At 39.2% G+C, this 21,880-nt stretch overlaps 1 protein-coding gene across 1 annotated transcript; it reads left to right on the top strand.

Annotated features, from left to right (window-relative positions):
* The first annotated feature begins 2,038 nt into the window (after window positions 1–2,038).
* Window positions 2,039–18,199, top strand: ppm1j (protein phosphatase, Mg2+/Mn2+ dependent, 1J). The gene is given in 12 exon segments (XM_034139048.1): window positions 2,039–2,498; window positions 7,923–8,037; window positions 9,508–9,837; window positions 10,821–10,933; window positions 11,212–11,296; window positions 11,759–11,877; window positions 12,857–12,875; window positions 12,877–12,919; window positions 13,550–13,569; window positions 13,571–13,657; window positions 14,994–15,145; window positions 16,782–18,199. Coding segments are annotated over 12 exon segments (1,488 nt in total). The 5' UTR covers window positions 2,039–2,241; the 3' UTR covers window positions 16,930–18,199.
* Window positions 18,200–21,880: the final 3,681 nt, after the last annotated feature.

Raw genomic sequence — 21,880 nt, 5'->3', positions numbered from 1 at the left:
CAAAAAGCATTGAACACTATGATGAAACTGGCTCTCATGAGGACCCCCCCGGGGAAAGGAAGAGCAAGAGTTACCTCTGCTGCAGAGGATAAATACATAAGAGTCACCAGCCTCAGAAACTGCCAATTAAAGCACCTCAGATTAGAGCCCACATCAATGATCACAGAGCTCAAGTAGCAGACAATCTCAACATCCACTGTTCAGAGGAGACAGCGTGAATCAGGCCTTCATGGTCCAATTGCTGCAAATATCCACTACTGAGGATGAATAACAAGAAGAATGGAATTATTTGGGCCGAGAAACACAAGGATTGGACATTAGAAAGTGGACAATTATGTACTTTGGTCTGATGAGTCCAAATTTGAGATTTTTAGTTCCAACCTCTGTGTCATTGTGAGACGCAGAGGAGGTGAGCGGATGGTTTCTGCATGTGTGGTTCCCACCGTGAACTAAGCATGGAGGAGGAAGTGTGATGGTGTGGGAGCTTTGCTGGTGTCACTGTTGGTGATTTATTCAAAATTCAAGGCACTCTTAACCAGCATGGATACCATTACCACAGCATTCTGCAGTAGCCAGCAAAATATAAATCATATTCTGGATTTTTAACACTTTTCTGTTTACTAGATAATTCCATGTGTTCTTTTATAGTTTTGATGTCTTCAGTATAAATCTACAATGTAGAAAACATTTAAATAAAAAACTTCGAATGAGAAGGTGTGTCCAAACATTTGACTGGTAGTGTACATCAAAAGTACCTTCCAGCTATAAACAAATACAAAAAATGCATGAAACAGCAAAAAAAGACAAAATACTCTCATACTCTTGAATTGACTCTTTCCAAAAATACAACTAGAACTAATGCACACATCAAAAATTCAATAACAAGTAGCCTATAGGATATGATAAAACTTACAGAATAAAAGCACAGTTGACATCCTTACATCAGGTGGTGATGGTGGTTGGAATAAGCAGAATTGGGACGATGGATGTTTTGTTTACCTGGTAACGGTGATTTCTAAAAGCAAACACAATCAATACTGCTGCAGCCTCAGTCTTTAGTGCTGTCGGCTGAAAGATGGAATGTGACCTTAGATAAAACTGATTATGCAACATACTTACAGGCCACTCTTCCCCTACCATTAGTGCTGCTCCTCATTCAAAACAAGGACTCTGAGCCTAATGCCCAACTGCAGCTCTTTGTGCTCGGATTGACTCGTAGTCAGGGGAACATGGTGAAATATGCTTACTGGGCCTATTCAAAAGTAGATGCAGATACTAGTGATCAATCATTGTACTCTGATACATAAACCAGGCACTATGTTTTAGACATCTGCCACCATGTCTCCAGTTTGTTTGCTCTCCAGGACAATAATCAGTACATTTTTAAGAAGGCACCCTTTTTAAAGTGTTAAGTACAGTATACTATTCAGATGCTGCATTTGTGACAGATCTGTGGATTACATTAAATTGTGTAGTTTTACTTTATTTAGTATCCACCGAGTGGACGTATAGAAAGGTAAAATGTCAAACTAAAAATAATAATACTCAAGTAGGCTACCTCAAAGTTTTACATATGTAGACCTACTTGAGTAAATAAATGTAATATGGTGACCCTTGTCATTTATTAAAACATCCGCAGTTGGTGGTTTATTAGAAAGTGACGTTTACCAGTCATTCGACAGTCAATTACTCAACAATCTGAGAGATAATGTTCCTTTTGGGGTCTTTTCAGAATAATTAAGAGTTTTTTTAGCTTTGATTAAATTATTCGTATAGTCTTTTTCGATGTGTTAAAGTAAATCTTTTTGAGTTCCCTTTATTATTGTGCCAATGAATAATCTACTACATGTATGGTAGCATATATCTTTCTAAATATGTCCTTGGCTGACTTTCACATAAACATCTGCTAATCTTTGTGAATAAAGCTGCTAAACATATTTCTTGTAGTTGATATTTTTGGATGTGTGTGATGTGCTCACGGCTGGCAGCACATCCCCGTGTGAAGCCCTGCCTTCTGAGATGAGTTATCAGCCGGATTACAGGCTGCACGCAGCCAGCGAGGAATGAGGAAAACATCGTGTCTGCCTGCCCGAAAGCTGTCACATGGGGCCGAGGAGGGGTAGTACAAAAAATCGCTTCCTGAAATGATCCTCACCACTGGCTGTGCATGTTCTTTTCTCTCAAACGTAACATCGCATCGCGTTTAATTTCCTGTCTGGAGCTGCTTTGGTGTCGGTGCCGATGATGATCAGTAAGGTAAAAAACGCCATGTCCAGCCTGGTGGGAGGCATGATGCCGCACGGACACCACCACAACCATCACCCAGGTGGCGGGCAGCCCGGCGGACCGGACAGCCTGCCGCCGCGCTTCCCCTACGGCCGACCGGATTTCTTGGACCTCACCCCGGAGCTCCTGCAGTACTCCACGGAGCACGCTTCACGGCCGGTGCTCACGTTAAAGAGAGACAGCAGGCTTCCCTGGAGGTCGGGATACGCAGAGTGAGTAGCGTTCATTGACGAGATGTCCCTAAAAAAGACATTCACCAAATATTAGGCTTATGTTTATTACCCCTGAGTGTCAGGCCCGTGTTGCTGCAGCCTCAGCAGCTGTAGCACTGCAGCAGCCAGATGATGGCCAATATGGCCTTTTACTGTTGTACAGTTTCTACCTCAGAGTTCCTATTTGCAGCAGTGTGTAATTAGTGAAAACGCTCCCTATACAGTGTCATTTGTGAACAAGGATATTTGACTACAGGCTTCTCCTCAAGGCGAGTTAAAGACTTGTGCTAGACTGTCAGAGGGCACAAAAGTGAAAGCAGGAAATGTCTACCTGCTCATACTAACAAGTCTGTATGTGCATTCTCTTACATTCACGTCCTGTTTGATAATTCCACTTTCCAAAAAACCTCTGAGAGCTCCATTTTTTAATCGTTTGCCTGTGTGTGGGAGGTTATTTGTTTTTCATTCACAAAGAGCCCCTGAGCTTGTGGTCTTATATGTCAGTTGTTTTCAACTTAGTCTAGGTCTCCAATGACCATTCACATTTTTTCATTTAATACTCCAGGATGTTTCATAATTTGTCTTTTAAAAAAAGGTATTTTAGTGACCATTCACTTTTATTCATGAATGTACATAAAGTAACACACTTCATCCCTTATCTGTTTGCTTTACTGCAGGTGTGTTTACACTCCTTTACACCTGCAGTGCTCACACAGTTAGAAACAGATTAGCACCATTTCATTCACACTGTGGTCAGGATCTGCTGTTGGGGCGATTCCAGCTGAGGTAAAGCACTTTCACATATTCCACTCTCCCAAAGGAGGAGGGATGAGGAGATGTGAAGGGCTGAATAGCTCCAGTCCTACAGTAATGTGGGCTATACCCCCTGCCTGCCTCGATTTGGGAAAGAAAATGATGATTCATGCAGAGAGTCTCAAGGGGATGGGGACGAGAAGTGACGTCAAATATGGGTCTCAGAAGGCTGACTAAGAAAGGTCAAATAAGGTAGCCATAATGCATAAAGGGAGGTCACCGTCATAATTTCTTGTCTGCATTCTAAAAAGTTGCCGAAAAAACTGTAATCAAAGCGTTAGCAGTGCTGTTTACTACACAACCTAATCAGCTGATCTGATCATGCATCAGCTGTCAGTGTAAACATCTAGAAAAACAACACCCATCAGCATTAAAGCAACACAAAGTGAGTGGACAAAAACGAACATAAAAGTAATCACACAGCAATGTGACTGAAAACATACGTAATTTACAAGAATTACCACAGCATTAATGCCAAATTACTGCTGTAATCAGGTTGTAAAGATTGTACACTTGGATGAATGTACGGCAGTGTTTATTGAGTGGTCGATTGAGTGAGTGATTTATTTACTCACAAGGTTTATACGGCCTTGATAACACTATTCTGATTCACCAAAAGGTGTCGAATGAAGTGTGATGTGCACGGGCTGATAAAAACGGGGATGATTAAAATGTGCAGCCTCACCCAAATCTCACTAATATTCTTTACAAAGCTAGGTTTATCTATTGGAGCATCTATCAGCATCATCGCATTTGTCTGGTGCTGTAATGAGTTGGAACAACAACAAAAAGTGGAGGTGGATGCCGTCCAGTTGGACTTTGTGCAACTTCTCCACTTTGGTATCACTTCATTAGTGTTATTATAGTGGCATTGAGGATTTATGGTCTTGTTGTTGTGTTTGCCTGCGCAGTTTTCTGGTTTGTTTTCACTAATCCAGATGTACCTTGTATGGTAGTTAAAGCTTTAAGCATTGTTGTTGACTCACAGACACACAGGCTCAAATTTACGAGGTAATTGTCAACCTAAGGTCCGTAAGCAGTTTTAGCCCCACACAGGTTTTGGATGCTCATAATAACGAGTCTAATTGATGCTCTAATGCCACTGTACAACATTGTGTCAGCATGAACAAGTGAGTGCACTTACGGTAAGCCGCTGAAAGTGCTTTTGTCAAATGGCTATTTAATACAATTGAATATGGAGTCAGGCTTTTAGGCCCAGCACTAAGATAGTATAAAAGAGTGTGAGGATGCAGAGACTCATTTTGGAAATCTATTCATGGATATCATCTGTTATTCAAGCCCAGACATGTGTGGGGACACATTTTAATAACTCATACTATAATATCTTCCATGAGTTCATATATTATTCATAATCATTAGTATCTATAATATAATAACTATTTGGGATCCTATTAATAATGTATGAATAAACAGAAGTTAGGCACAAAAGTACAGGACAAATCATTCAAAGCCCTTTCCTGACGTCAATAAACAGATATAAGAGAATGGATGACTTTTTAACAGAATTATTTCATGGAGAAAAACTTTGCACACATGTTGTAGTTGCAGCATGTTTTAATTGCAGTATCTACATTATGCTCTAAGCTATTTTCAAGTTACTACAGAAGCTGTGATTACTGTAATAGGAATTTTATTTCAGCATTGCACCATGTGCCTCACAAACATGACGAGCAACCTCCTCTCCCTGAAAAGGAATTCAGACTACAGTAGACTCCTTCTTACATGCTACGTGAGAAGACATTGCACAGGCCTGCAGTGTTTGTTTAGCTGCTCACCTCCACCTAATACAACATAGCTTAGCAGCCACCAGCGATTCATCTTTTAAAACATTCAAATTTCCCAAATCCTCTCAAACTTTCCAGTCTATTACCCTTAAATGTGTCTGTCGATTAATTAGATGCACACCACAGGACAGACTCCTCAAACCAGTACAGACTTCTTGTTTTTTTATATCCATTTTAACTACTAGTTATTCAAAAAGCATCATGACACATAAAACCACACATCAGAGCTACAACAGCCAATAATTCAAAAAGTAAAGAAATGTTATGGAAAATGATCAACTACCCCAAAATCGAAAAGGATTATTTTATAGGTGTAATCATTCAGATGAACCATTGGTTTGCGTCTGACTGAACCACAAAACATCATCAGCGTTTATGGAGTTGCAGGGGTTGATAAGACACGAGGTGAATTGCAACATTTTCTAACCACAGCCGTTCTTTTTGCTACAGAATTTGGCTTCTTTTCCTGAGAGAAGATGTCTAATAACACCACAGACATTTTCATCACATTTATGACGAGAAAAGGCCCGTCTGCTGCAATCATAGATTTCACTGGAACTCTCAATTCCTCTTTTGAGCTTTCCTTGCCTAATATACTGTTTTACAAAAATTACCAAAGTTCAAGTCACAAGTTATTGAAACATATGACCGAAACAGAGATATGCTAAAGAGTTATGTCACAATTTCGAAATGCTTGAGCTTCTGATTTTGAATCACATCCTCCCACGCCGCAGACATGGTGTTCAATTATAGCTCATTGAGTGCATGTGACTGCTTTCAAAACAGAGAATACAGCTGATTCTTTGCTGTGGTGGAGGTGAAACTTCATTACACTGCAAACATGTAGACAGAAGGCATTTACTTTCATGTACAACCTAGTCTTTTCTTAAAGGGGCCCTATTAAGCCTATTTTCAGCTTCATGTTTGTATTTTGTGCCTCTACTGTGACGTGTTTACATGTCACTACTGCACAAATAAAAGTGCTTTATTTTTCTCAAACTGCCTGTGCTCTGTTCACCCTCTGTCTGAAACCAGTCTGATCTGATTGGTTAGCTGGCTGGCTCTGTTGTGATTAGTCAACCGCTTAGAGATGTCCTGCACCTTAGCTTAATGTGTTGGAGTCCTAGCCAATAGAAGCGCGAGTGTTACACAGTGATGTCACTATGTCGCAAGTAAACAAAGGACTTCAATTCCACAAATTTGACATTTAGTTCGATAATATAAACTTAACTTATACAAAATATGTTTACCCTAAATGCCACAATGTGAGACCATTTTATAGAAGAGTCACTTTATAGGACAAAACTTTATAAATGGTATTGTGTTTGCCTTTTTTTAGCTACTCCTAGACTCTAATGGTGGATGCATCCAATAACAGCCAATAAAAAAACATACTCTTTATTTCGTGCCAACTTGTGGCCTTGGCAGAGAGTTAAGACGACGAGCAGGGGACTTTAAATTCTTCTCTGTCATTAGTCCTGATGCAGGGAGCGAGTGCAGGACACTGTGGAGCCGGTCTCCTGCTTTCAACTGATTAGACAGTGAAAGGGCTTTTTATAATCCAGATTTGGGCAGCAGTTGCATTTTTTGCCTCATTTCTGCTGTGCTGATATCAGAGCTTTGGGCCAAACAGCGACCATTTTCCACAGTGATTTTAATCAGCTCAGCGGTTCAGAAAGTGAGAGGTCAGAGGTCTTATTTGGATGAGATTTTTACTCCAGATTTCCTTCGTCTCTTTTGTGTGACTGTCCAGTTTTTCCTCTTCCACTGTCACTGCTTGTCCCTCATATTTACCCTCTTTCTCTTTTCCCTTCCTTTAAAGATCCTAGAACTGATGAATTACTAATCCTTTCTCTGTAAAAGTTTCTGAGGGAATCTTAATGACAATACTTGAATTACTGGAATGGCTCGATAGGCATTATGCCATATTATCCAGCTAATGTGGCTTTTGTCTATAATTGAAAATGACAATGTTATGTAATATGCCAGCATGAGGACCAAACTGTAGCCTTTCCAAGTCTGCCTAATGTGCAAACCAGCGGATGTTTGTTTGTTTAACTCCAGTCAGTACAGATTGCAAACACTACAGCTAACCATTTTGAAAAACATGCTGTTGTGGTTTAAATTTGTGTGTGTGTGTCTTCCCAGGCAGACATTTCCGTTTACTTAAAAAAACGAATGAAAAGGAAAAACTGAGATTATTAATAGTGCTATGAATAAATGGTGCAAAGAGATTATCATTGTGTATATTAACATATAGCCATAACATAATCTCCTTAATCCGTATAGGAAAACACAAGTCAAGCAATTATTAAAAACCTGATTATTTTTTTCAATAATGTACTGGAATAATTGAATAATTTTCTGTTTAAAAAATACATCCAGAAATCTAAAAAAGTGTATAATGCACTAAAAAATGTTTACATTGAGAGAGTTTGAGCATACATTGTTGAAATACTATTTCTCATAGAGCTACGTAGCAGATTTTCTGCAGCTTCACCACTATTTGTGTGTTCCGCATTGGTCCCGCTGGTGAACACTGCTGCAGTCCATACCAGGCTAGATGATGCTGCCAGAATATGAAACAGTGCATTACTCCGAAGCTATTATCCTTTGCAGGAATCAGCTCATAATAAAAACACTTAATCCCTCCTGCAAGTTCCCTCTGGGACATGACGGCATCCTGTCCCGCATTTTTTCCCTGTCTTCCACTCTCTCCATAATTTTGGCTGCTATTATAATTTCATGTGGTTAGAGGTAGAAAACACTATAAATCATCTGACTCACTTTGCTCTCTCTCCATCAGGGTGATCAATGCGGGGAAGAGCATGCTGAACGAGGACCAGGGCTGTTGTGAGAAGCTGTTTGTGAAGAAGCCGAGTGGCAAAAACCGCAACTCCTCCCTGCTGGAGGACAACGGGGTGAGCGAAGAGACAATCTCCTTCACATCAGAACAGGAGTGTGAGATGAACTGTCTGGCAGCTCCAATCAACAATAATAAAAATAGTAGTGCATTGAAATCATATTAGCATGATTGTTGTTATCTGATAGACAACAGTGGTGCATTTTGTATCATTTTGGTATTGAAGTCCTTGTAATTCTTCACTTATTATACCACTCATCTAAATATCTGACGCTCAACGGCCAAAGACTTAAATCTGTAGTTGGTTGGGACCAAAATCAAAGCTAAAAATGGACAATCAACATGATTCTAAATCAATGATAATGAGGCAACATATCTGCAGGATGTATAAATAGGCAACTGATTGCTTACATCTTAAAAATATTAACTGAAAAGATCTCTATATGTTGTCACTGCCCACAAGTGTCCAAAACATTGGTTGTTGCGGGTTTAAAGTGCAAGATCAAGCTGAGCATTGACATATTTTTTAAGCACACAATCCAGATAGTGATTCCTTTTCTTGACATAATTAAACTAGTGATAACAGATGGTTTAGATGTTTTAGTACTATCAGTGTTTCCCCTAGGATGGAGTCCTAGCAGCGGTGCTAAGGCACGCGGCCCAGCTAAATGTGAGCGCGGAGCACGTGGATTTTTAGTGTGTGTGCGTGCGAAGTGCGCCCCGCCAATATGTTTCCATGTGTCTGCCAGCACAAGAAAGGCTCTTGAGGCCTAGTACAGTGGCAATGTCTCAAGATTTAGCAAAATACACGTTGATTGAACATACAGTAACACAAATAGTGTTACAAATAGTTTCCGCGAGAGCTAGGGGGCGCCACTTATTATTATTTTAATAAAATTTAAAAAATGCGCTGCCGGTATTTGTATATAGGGGAAACACTGACTATGCCTCTACGCACACACAGACACACCACAACCAACACACGCACATTCCCTTTGTACATTAATTACATCATCCCTTGCTGCACCCCTCCCCATGTGGGTGTAGCATTAGAGCAGTTAGCAGGTGTTCATCTGTTAGTCAGTCACTCACGCCAACTCTGCTTGTAAACATGCCAGCAAACACAAAGATGGTAACGCCCATCATTACTCATTGCATCCTGTTGGATCAGTTCATTAGAGTCTCTGCATCACTTGTGTTGGTCATTTAAAGAAACATCACAGAACCCTTGTAGGTCAATATTACTTCAACTTGATGGGTTTTGCACATTTGTGTTCCATATCTTATCTTGCAATATTCATCATAGAAGTTTTTTTTTGCCAGCTTTCCTATAATATTTAATCTAGAGTTGTTGCAACTCTGGTTTAGTGACACCTGAAATGAACTAATCCTATTGCTTAGCATTAAAACATATCAAAAGAATGTTACCTTCATATTGATAGGGTCTTTACTTTTTCTATATTTCATTTTTATCACTACATCTATTCTTCACAACATATACTTTATACATTTGTATGTTTTCTTCCAGGATGGTACAGGAATCCCTATGCACTACTTCGGCGTTTTTGATGGACATGCAGGTTCTGGAGCCGCCATCATGGCCTCCAAGCTTCTTCACCGCCTCATCAGAGACCGTTTGGGAGAAATCTGCCACCTGCTGGAGAATCCCACCAGTGCACCTCCTATCTGCCTGGCCAAGAACGGCAACCCGTACCAGGCAGACTCAAAGAAGGGGGCGGCGCAGGATGCAGAAGACCCCGATGCTGTCACCGACTCGTCAATACGCTTTCACATGGAGAAGGTTGTCAGCTTGGAGAGCCTGGTCATGGGAGTCATAGAGACCGCCTTCTCACAGATGGTGAGCAGATGTTTCACTAACAAACTATGTGAGAAAACAAGACATCAATGCTTTGTTAGCTGCTAGAGGTATTTATGAACATTTTTATTTTGAAGAACAACAGTACTGTTTTTTAGGAGATTAAATTATCCTCCACTTTGATCATGATTTAAAGGGTCCCTTTTATGCTTTTGGGGGTTTTCCCTTTCATGTAGTGTGTTGTATAGGTTTTTGTGCATGTAAATGGTCTACATCACTATTTAACACTTGCACTTCTATTGGCTAGCACTTCAACGCATTGTACGTGTTGCTAAGGGGCAGGACACCTCTAAGAGGTTGACCAATCACAACAGAGCCGACCAGCTAACCAATCAGAGCAGACTGGGCTCTGGTTTCAGACAGAGGGTGAAAAGAGGTGCTGCAGCACAGGCAGTATGAGACAAATAAAGAGCTTTTGGAACATTAAAGAATGGAGACATGTTACCTGAGAGGCACAAAATACAAATATGATTAACATCTCAAGAACTTTGAATTAATAACCATAAAATTGGGAAAGACATGTTGCTAAAACGCTAAACTAAGAAGGATAACATGGTAAACAATTACCATCGTCATTCTGAGCATCTCAGAATTTATCATGCAGCCTCACAGAGCTGCAAGCATTGCTGCAGATTACAACTTTTTAAACCTTTAGCTCTTCTTGTTTTTGGATAACTACAGAACACTTGAGGATTGCATTTGGGCAAATAGGCCAAATCTCCTCTGTCTCATCCAGTCTTACTCTCCTCTGATGCACCCGCTGTCTTGTGTAGATGATAATAACCCACAGTGCAGGTAATGTATTCCTCAAAGCCTCCTTGTTTCTCTCCATCAGCAGGGCTGTTTTGTTTTGATGAATATTCATGAATAATGAGCTATTCATGGTGATGAGGCAAGGTGGGCTCTTAAACCACAGAGGTTTCGTGGCCTTTTCTTTTCACTTAGATTTTCTCTTTGTATTTCAGGATGACCTAATTGAAAAGGAAAAAGCATCATATGCCATCTCTGGTGGGTGTTGTGCCTTAGCTGCCATTAATTTAATGGGGAAGCTCTACGTAGCCAATGCTGGAGATAGCAGGTGAGAGAACTGATAAAACTTCTACTGCAGACTGCAGAAAATAAACTGTAAATCTCTTTGGCTCTCCACTGTACAGTGTGTGGAGCTTTATATGGAAAATGTTCTCCGTCATAGCTTCTTGTGCCCCCTGGGGTTCACTTTCTGTTCCTGCAGCTTCTCCTACAAACACTAACCAAACTACTCATATAACATCATAAGTATAAAACAATTAAAGAAATGTAAATGTTATACTGTGTGATCCATCTCAATTGTGTCTCCCCCTTCTCCTTTGTCTGTAGGGCCATAATCATACGAAATAATGAAGTTATTCCCATGACAAATGAATTCACACCTGAGTCAGAGAGACAGCGGCTACAGTATCTGGTAAACTTCTATATTTTTATATTTTTCAATTTTTACAATGATTTAACCAACAGAAACATACAATAACTGCCTGGATTTTGTTTTAAAAAAGGGTTAACTGATCTTGTAAGTGCATAAGTGCATGGAAAGCTGTAAAAGTAATGAATATCAAGTCAAATGAGGTTTTGCTAACAGTTATGTTGAGCATGATAAGCAGACAACATGAAGACGAGGGAGGAAATCCGGTACAGTGCTGAAATAATCTGACGTTCATCGGTAGGCTGTTATGAGTCACAGAGTGGGTGGATGATGTTTGCTGCTAAAGACAACAGATCTGTGCCTAACAATGCAGTATACTGCAGGTCTTCTGTTACACAGGCAATCATATCGCTTTTCTTCTGAGTTGTGATGGATTTTAAGGCCTAAGTAAAGCATCTTTTCTGCAGTTTATTCAACCTTGCCCAACTGTGTGTGTCACTCCAGGGCTTCCTGAGGCCAGAGCTCCTGGGTAATGAGTTCACTCACATTGAGTTCCCGCGTAGGATCCAGCACAGTGAGCTGGGCAAAAAGATGCTCTACAGAGACCACACCATGACTGGCTGGTAATCCTGGAGATCCTTTCTAATCACATGTCTGACAGTTAATCACTTTTCATGAACTCTGTATCAGGCGTCCTATAGCTGTTTCACTTTTTAGAGTTTGGAGTGTTCAGAATGCTCCAAACTTTATTCACCCAATAAAGTAAATAAATAATATAAATCAATCAAAAGCAGTAGCTTTTTTTGTTTTTATTGATGAATCAATTTGTATATCCATTCGTAAAAATCCCAGAGCTCAAATTGACTTTTTTCATTTAATCGTTTATTTGAAAAGGGACAGTGCACATTAATGAACACTTTAGACAAATAATGCTTCAAGTGTAAATATGCCGGATTTTAGCTTTGAGCTCATTTCCATCCGTAGTCCCTCACATACAACATATAAGAACATGACATTTGTAAACATAGCAACAAATAAATACATGATATGCAAAAGAGCAAGAGCAGCATATACAAGTATTTACCACATGCAGTACACTATAGCAGCAACGACATATTAAGTGCAAGAGATGATACAAGAGCTACCTAAAGTGCAAGAGGAGATACCCCTGTGTTAAAGTGCATTTAGCGGTGATTGCATGTCTGGTTGTTTCTCAACCATTCTTTGAGTTGACCTTTAAAACTATTGAGAATGGCACAATCCCGTATCTCAGTTGGGAGGCTATTCCACAATGAGCTGCCTTTAATGGAAAGTACATTTTGTCCAAAAGTGGTCCGTCTACGGTGGACTTCACAGTCTCCTCTTGTTCAAATTGCTATTTTTCGGACCAAAAAATGAACCACAAATAATTAGTTTGATTTGAAGTTTCAATGTTATAATGATAAGAAAAACACACACAAGCAACAAGCTATTTTTAACAAATGTATTATTTGCATTTAATTTAAAAAGAATAATAAAACAATGAATTACTTATCATAATTGTTGACTGAATAATGTGTTTCAGTTACCCTACATCTGAGATCTGTTGGTTGTTTGTTGCAGGGCCTATAAGACGATAGTTTGAAGATGATCTGAAATTCCCCTGATTATGGAGAGGGTAAAAAGGTAAGAAGGCAAGTAAAACCCCATGAATACCAGATTCTCCACAGAGAATACATGTTGACTACAATTTATTTGATAAATGAGATCAAGTCAGCATTTTCATTATTGTCTGTCTATATAATCCCCTATAAGTGGATTTTCCTAGAACTGATTCACAACCAGAACATTTTTTGGTGTGTGTGTGTGTGTGTGTGTGTGGTGTGTGTGTGTGTGTGTGTGTGTGTGTGTGTGTGTGTGTGTGTGTGTGGTGTGTGTGTGTGTGTGTGTGTGTGTGTGTGTGATGTGTGGGTGTGTGTGTGTGTGTGTGTGTGTGATGTGTGTGTGTGTGTGGTGTGTGTGCGTGTGTGTGTGTGTGTGTGTTGTGTGTGGTGTGTGTGTGTGTGTGTGTGTGTGTGTGTGCTGGTGTGTGGTGTGTGTGTGTGTGTGTGTGTGTGTGTGTGTGTGTGTGTGGTGTGTGTGTGTGTGATGTGTGTGTGTGTGTGGGTGTGTGTGGTGTGTGTGATGTGTTTGCTGTGTGTATGTTGTGTGTGATGTCGTGTGTGGTGTGTCGATGTGTGTGTCGTTGTGTGTGTGGGTGTGTGTGTGTGTGTGTGGTGTGTGTGTGTGTGTGGTGTGTGTGTGTGGTGTACACAGCACGTGTCATGGCCACCATACGGAGTGACCCGTGGGCTGGGAGATCATGAGCTGAAGGTTTACAACTCCAACATTTACATCAAGCCCTTCCTGTCCTGCGTCCCTGAGGTGAGTGTGAGGACTCAGAAGCAGCTTTGGTTATCAGCGATGTCGGGGGAGTCGCCTCTGCATCGCTGCTTCAGCCACCTGAGAGCCTTTAGAATCCATTTGAGCAGCTTTTGGGCCCTGGGCTTTGCTTTGTCAGCCGTTCAAAGCTGTGACTCATAATGTGCTTTTGCTGCCATACTGCAGACTCAACTATGAGGCAAAGAAACAGATTAGTTTAGTGGGGCAATACCTTTTTCCAGTTTTATTTAAAAGATGTTTCACATAGAACAGAGAAAACAATCATCAACAAAGCATGGGAACCCAGTGGTCTTTTAACCTGCACAGTATTTATGTCCATATTGTAACGTAAATATCGTCTCTACCTTATTCTTTACGCAAAAAGAAAACGTTTTTCTTTACAACCATGCTCATACCTTTTGTATTCTTAGTCCGTGAAGTTATTTGTTAAACCAGTTCCTACTTCTGTCATCAACACGAGATACAATTTCCCAAAAACTGAAATAAGTTCTCGTACTGGGAAGCTTGTGTCTTCTCAACACAGGTTTAATCTCATATGCAGTTGTGATTGAGTTCATGTTTAACCCCTGATACAGTTCTTAAATTGTTCTGATTATGTGAACCAACCAAACACTCTGGAGCCCTCAGTAAATAAAATACATAATAATAACCCCTGACATGCTAATATCTAAATATATCTTGGTTTTCTTGAACTCATTTATTTTTTCATTAGATAAAAATTACAATATGCACGGGCTATAATACAGTAGGCAGTTGAATCTATTTGTAGAATAGTTACTAGTGCACTTATTATAATTTCTTTGGCTGTACCTTGCTTCTCCGCACATCATTTCTTATTTTGTTTCATGAAGTTAAGAATACTCTCCACCTCTCATTTCTGTTTCAAGCGCTTCTCAGCTCACCATTACAGGAATATTATCAGGCATCAATTTCTTGAACTGATCCAAATATTTCATTTAATTTTGTTTTATGTCGCTCCAGAAAATTGTATGAACTGGAGCAGCTTTAATTCTGTGGTGGAGCTTGTTCCCTTTCATGCCAGCATACATTTTTTATTATTATTTATTGTTAAAATGTTATATTATGCAGCTGCATGTTTCCAAAAAAGGTCTTACCATCTGATCTGAGTGGAATTTCTTGTTCTTTGTTTTAATTTGTAATGTGTGCTATTTTGTAAAGCACTTTGAGCTGCACCTGCTTAATGAAAATGGCTATATAAATAAAGCTTTGTTATTATTTGCTAATCTTCCAGTACTGTACACTAAAAAATATCTTATTTATTCAAAACTGTTCATTCATAATCTTTTTTCCGTCACAGGTGAAGGTTTATAATATGGATGAAAACAAACACGGCCCAAACGACGTCTTAGTCATGGGCACAGATGGATTGTGGGACGTCACCACGGACAGGGAAGTGGCAGATGCTGTGTCAGCCTACTTATCCTGCTGTGACCCCTCTGATCCCATGAGGTATGATAAATAATCCTTTACATTAGGCTTTTGTTCTGCCTATATATTCTGTCATGTGCCGTGTGAACGTAAATCTACATGAAAGCCCCAGTCTCATAAATCCTGTAAAGTAGTACTCAGTATGTCCACTAGGTGGTGACAAACACACAGGTTTCATGCCAAATTGGGCTTTTAGTGATTGTATAATATGTAGAATATATAGTATATAAGGTATAGCTTTGGCTTGCTAACACTTCCTTTTAACTGTATAACTACTTTGTAAAACAAGTATTTTAAATTAAGCATTTTAATGTCCTTATATGTAGTTATTTTTATATTAATTGTATTACCAATGTGTGCTTTTTCTCTATATTTAACACTTAATCTTAGCTTACTCTTTATTATTGCTTGCCTTTGTTACCTGCTATGTCACTTTTTCTGTAGCGCTGTACATTTTCTACTGCTGGACTTATAAGGGAATTCTGATTCTGAATCAGATTCTGATAAGATGATTTAAGTACATTGAGTATGTGTCAGTGTACAGTATTTTTTACAATTTTTACTTTGCCTATGAAGACACTTGTATATTATATTGAGGAGGGAAGGTAGTTGACAGCTACACAAACAACATTTTATCAGTTACATGATACTAAGTAATAAACCTTTATTAATAGTTGATATACTGCATATTAAAGTGGACCTATCATGCTATATTATAATAATATAGTGTAGGACCATACCTATATAAGGCATATTTATACTTTTTTTTTTTCAAATTACCAAACAGATCATGCATTTTAGCCATGCCTCATTTCACTTTCTTACCCCTGTTTTTGCAAGGGCTGATTCTGTGAGAACAGCACCACCTACAGGCCTGGCATATGTACTACAGCGTCTCCAGCGCTTTCGAACGGCAATGGCCGTGGCTGTCTCCTCCTGATTGGTGGAGTTGGCCCAATAGCCGTAGTGCCACTGTCCTGACGTCAGGACAGTGTTCAAATCTGGATCAGTTTTTATCAGATCCGTTGCAGCCCGTTTTTTAGAGATTTGCGTATGGAGGAAAATAGAGAGGGTTGTGTTTTCTGACACTTGGTGAGTTCCCTGGAACACCGGGGACACATATTCATGTATATGCATGATAGGTCCCCTTTAATACAAATAGTGATGTCTTGATCAGTGTCACAATGGACAAGTTAAACACATATATAGTCAACCTATATATATGTATATATGTGTGTATATAGGTTGACCATCTAAAGTGTCACCCTTCAGATTAATTATGTATCACTTTCTTAGTGGCCACTGTACAAAAGTTAATGTTATGTTATCTGACGCCTTCAATAGGAGATAGAAGAAACGCCTTTCAGCATGACACTGCAGTCCTAAAGCTCAAGGTCCTCAAACATACACAGACCGGCTTTGTGAACTGTATATTCCTGGGTAGCTGCAAACTGATGTTAGACTCTCTGAATGCTAAAAAATAAAGCTTATATCTGCTAAAGCAACAAAAAAAGATTTACTTGTTTGAAAAGGAAAAAAGAAAAAAACTCAGTTTGAATATGAGTCTGTATTTAGAGTGTGTGTGTTTGTTCTTGTCCTAAATTACAGTGTTTTTCACAGCAGTAATGACTGTTTTCCTGCGCTCTGTGTGGCACAGGTACACCCTGGCAGCCCAGGACCTGTTGATGAGGTCTCGAGGCGTCCTGAAGGAGCGCGGCTGGCGGCTTCCCAACGAAAGACTGGGCTCAGGCGATGACATCACTGTGTTCGTCATCCCACTGGCTGGGCCGGGGACAGAGACATGACACTGTGTTGAAGCCACCGCTATAACAGGGACGGCGTTTCAGGGTCCTTCCCACAGTCCCTCCAAACTCCCTCAACCCTGGACCTGATAGCGCGGTGGGAGAAAAAAAAAAAACCTTTGTCAAAGGGAAGACTTGGGTCAAAGCACCTTCATCATCCCAGACTGGACCCACTTCAACCCAACCCAGGATCCCATATCGTTTCATGTGACAAAAAGATTTCCAGTGACATCATAAGAGAAGTCGCACTCTTCCTCCCAGACCTGCTGTTTGTGACGGTTGCCAGTGAGAATTAAACCCATGTAGTGTTTTTGTTTCCTGTTTATGTTTGAGACTGGACCGCTACTCAATCCTTTTAATGGATTGTTCATTTTCATGTCATGCCGTGAATGGCCCTTTTGTAAAAAAAAAAAAAGAACAAAAAAAGGCTCCCGCAGTTTCACAATCAAATATTTTAAAGGGTGTTGCAGTAGACCGGATTGCAGTAAAGAATGTGAGGAAACCAAAGAGATGCTGTTGTGGCATATGGATGGTAATCTGTAAAAAAAAAAAAAAAAAAAGAAGATAAACAAAAGCATATCATTAGATTCATGTCTGTACATACAATAAGCATGTAGGGAGTAAACAAAAAGGAATGGACCTTTTTTAGCTCTGGACTCAATCAGTTGAGTCTGCATTGCTTTACTTCCTGTGTTAACGATGAATGAATGACGACACCTTAGGCACTTGGAGACGGTTACACATGCTCTGTGGTTAGCCTTTGATTTGTAATATCTGTTCATTGAATGTGCTCATACATTTGTTTTATTTTTGACTTTACAATAAAGTGTTGCACTTGTGTTATGTAAAAAAATATATATGAGAAAGGATCATATTGTTTGATTTAACTACGTTTTTATTTTTCATCCTTAAGAGGAGTCAAAAATCTGTTCTCTGTAAATGTCTTGGTATAGTAAGATGTGATAAATGTCACACATATGCCTTATTTAGAGATTTTACTTTCTTCAAATGCACTAAATTTGATCCTTGTAGAAGTGTCAAGGAACATTATAGGCCCTTAAATGTACCGTATACCTCTTTTGTACCATTTTTGTTATGTCATGTTATTTAGATTATCCTTATATTTACAACTTTGGCTATAAGTCGTATGGCCGTATCAGATGTTGTATTTATATGTTTCTATCCATTAACTATTTGTTTAGAGAGATGATGTGCCCTAGGGAGAGGGATAATATGTACCAGCTTAAAAAATAAAATCAGATTTTTCCCATTTGCTTTGAACTTGTTTATTTTTTTCCCATGTGTGACTCAAATGGAAATAAACCTTTAATGTGACAAACCCATGAGTCACAATAGTTCAGAGAGCCTGTCACTGATAATTACAGTTTGACTAAGAAGGAAGTTCACTTACTGAATATTCAATTGTTCCTATTCGGAATTGTTAAACAGTAAAATATTTACTGTTTTTTTTGTGAAGAAGAACCTCAGCTGGTAGTGCCCTTTTTTGCTGCACTGCAGACTATGGGCCGTTCTCATTTCATCAAATTCCCCTCCTCGACTCCCCTCCTCGACTCCTATCCGCCCACAGGAGATGCGAGCGGAGGAGCCGAGGAGGGGAACCGAGGAGAGAGGAGGGGAAGCAGCAGGCGGTTAGAGAAATGAGAACTCCTCTCCTCTGAGCGGTCATTTTAAAGAGACGTCCATTAATGATGACAGGAGGCACAGCAGCCCTCTGTCTGATGGACAGATGTGTTCATGACGACTTATATATTTACTTTTAATTCATTGACAGTGCGGTATAATGAGACAATCAGGCTACAGATGCGGGGACACACACACACACACATATATATATATATATATATATATATATATGTATTTATATAAATATATATATATATATATATGTATTTATATAAATATATATATATATATATATATGTATTTATATAAATATATATATATATATATATATATATGTATTTATATAAATATATACAATTTCAGAATCAGACAGAGCACTCTCATAATAACGTAACACTATCAGAGACTGGATATATCCCCCCCCCCCCCTCTCTGGTCGCTACAATGAGGAAAATAAATTACGGGCCAAAAGTTTTATTTACAAGTATTAAAAGTAAGCAGAGGACACCAAACCAACTGAGACCTGTCTGTCCGCTGCATCTACGCACACACTGTACCACACACACCTACACCACACACACGCACCTACAGCTCCTAAAGCATATAATCAGGCTAAAGCCGTTGTGTATTTTATTATGTGAAGCACTAAATGGTTTTCGAAAAATATCGACTCTTTGTAGATATCTATTAAACTAAAGCAAATAAAGAGAGTAGGCCTGTTATACTGAGTGATATATATTATACACACTGCTCTGCTTTCTGCACGGACCTCACAGCTGTTCTCACTGTAAACATCGCGTCGCGATGAAAGCAGTTAATAAAATAATATCCAGGGGATGCATGCAGAGCTGTCATTGGCTGAGATAAGTCCGGCCGTGCGTCACGACTCTTTGAAACATCTCTGTTCCCGGAAATGCATCCACGAAGGAGCCGTGGAGGGTGGAGGACCCATCAGTGTATCCTCGGTTATAGCTCCTCCAGAGAGCCTCCTCGACGCTGGATGCTCGGTCCTCGATGTGCATTTAGAGAAATGAGATGTCCTTCAACATGGCGCGCTAAAATTCATTTCCGGGTCACTACCGGAGGACCAAGGAGTCGAGGAGGGGGATTTGATGAAATGAGAACGGCCCTATGTAGCAGGCTAGACTCCCAAAGTAGGTTACAGTATTTCCCTTGCGGAGTAGAAGCATAAAGTAGAGTACAAATACTGCAAAATGTTGCTTAACTACAATAATTGAGTAGATGTATTCAAATAATGTCAACAGTATCTTTATCTTTCAAGATAAAACAATATTAAAAAAAACACAATATAGACCCTAACTTAGAGGCACTATTGTGCTGAATAACAAATAATATTTGACACACCTCACAGCCTGAAGCAGCTGACTGTTCAGATGTGAACTTAATGGGTTTTTAATTTGTTTTCAGATATCCACGTCTAACCCTCCTGTTGCACGAGTCATCTTGTACTACGGATGATGTCATCTTTGCCGGGGGAGGGGAGGAGGGACCTGGGGACTCTGGCGCCTGCAGTAGTTCCGTCAATTCATTCAGAAGTAACCATAACAACACCGGAAATTCAGGCAGAAATCTTCAAAATAATAGTGTAAAATGTACTTTCACTTTAGGAGAACAAAAGGTGTTAGAATATGAGTGTACAAAGCAAAATAATTATTTATATTCTTTAAAAACCAACAATTACAAAATCAACCAATGATGTCAGTGCAACTGTGAAGGTTTCTCAATTCTCTAATTTCCCCTCCTCGACTCCTCGAATCCCGGAAATGGATTTCAGCGCGCCATGTTGAAGGACATCTAATTTCTCTAAATGCACATCGAGGACCGAGGATCGAGCATCGAGGAGGCTCTCTGGAGGAGCTATATCGAGGATACTCGATGGGTCCTCCGCGGATGTATTTCCGGCAACAGAGATGTTTAAAAGAGTCGTGACGCACGGCCGGACTTATCTGAGCCAATGACAGCTCTGCATGCATCCCCTGGACGCGATATGTACAGTGAGAACAGCTGTGAGGTCCGTGCAGAAAGCAGAGCAGTGTACAATATATATCACTCAGTATAACCAACACAGTCTCACGGCATTTCGTGTTATAGTCACGAAATTAATCTGTTGATTCGTGTTCACCAACACGATTTTCGCATATTTTTCGTGTCACACAGAACGATTTTAAAAGCAATGTAAATAATAACAAATTTGAAGGAAAAAGAGATACAAAAAAATACAGATTTCAGTATTCTGACACAGAACGATTTTAGAAGCAATGTATTTCTATTGGTAGTATGTTTCGTGCCTGCACCAAATAATAATAAATTAGAAGGACATTTATTTAAAAAAAATACAGATTTCAGTATTCTGAGGCTCTGAGCCCCATTTCTTTTCCTCGCGGACGGCAAAAAAACTCAGATATTATACAATTTAAAATAAAAGGGTCAGGGTTAGGCTTTGGGTAAGATATTGAGTAAAAAAATGTTTTTATGAACCACACAGCTTCTGGTCTTCCAAGACCCGACCGGACAAAAAGACGTGGTGCAGGCACGAAACATACTACCAATAGAAATACATTGCTTTTCAAATCTGTGACACGAAAAAAATGTAAAAATCGTGTTGGTGAACACGAATCAATAGATTAAATTAATTTCGTGACTATAACACGAGGAGGGGAGTCGAGGAGGGGAATTAGAGAAATGAGAAACTTTCTGTGTCTCTAGTTTGGCAGTTGATTGAAAACATGTGTACAGTATTGGCTTATGTACACACATTATATTACTATTGGGACTCAGTATACTATACTAGTTATACAACCAATTACTCTACTTGTCTACTATTTAGTAAATGCACCATAGGACATAATATTAGAACACAAGATTGTGTATCGTAAAAAACAGGGACCTAGTTGATAGGCTACTGTACTTTAGTGGTACACATTTGCAAGTAATTGAAAACATTTGAGACAGTTAACCACTTGTTTATTTGTGATTTTATTATAATAATAATAATAATAATAATAATATATTTGTATTTTTTATTTTTGTTGTTATTAATATTACTTTTAATATTTGTATTTCACTAAATAGTTTTTATTGTATTCGTACTGTTATTTATTCTTATTATTATTATTATTAGTATCATTATTATCATTATTATTATTATTATTACAATGCTATTATTATTTTGTATTATTGTTTTTGTTGTTGTTGTTGTATTAACTAGATATTTTTGAACAACTTAACTTTGACGACATGCCTCTTTTATTTTGAAAGTCCTAAACGGAAGCACTCGTCAATTAGCCTG

This window comes from Trematomus bernacchii, unplaced genomic scaffold, assembly GCF_902827165.1.
Source record: "Trematomus bernacchii unplaced genomic scaffold, fTreBer1.1, whole genome shotgun sequence".
Taxonomy (NCBI): Eukaryota; Metazoa; Chordata; class Actinopteri; order Perciformes; family Nototheniidae; genus Trematomus; species Trematomus bernacchii.
Note: the sequence above shows the minus strand (reverse complement) of the source record. Positions and strands in the feature narration are given on the sequence as shown.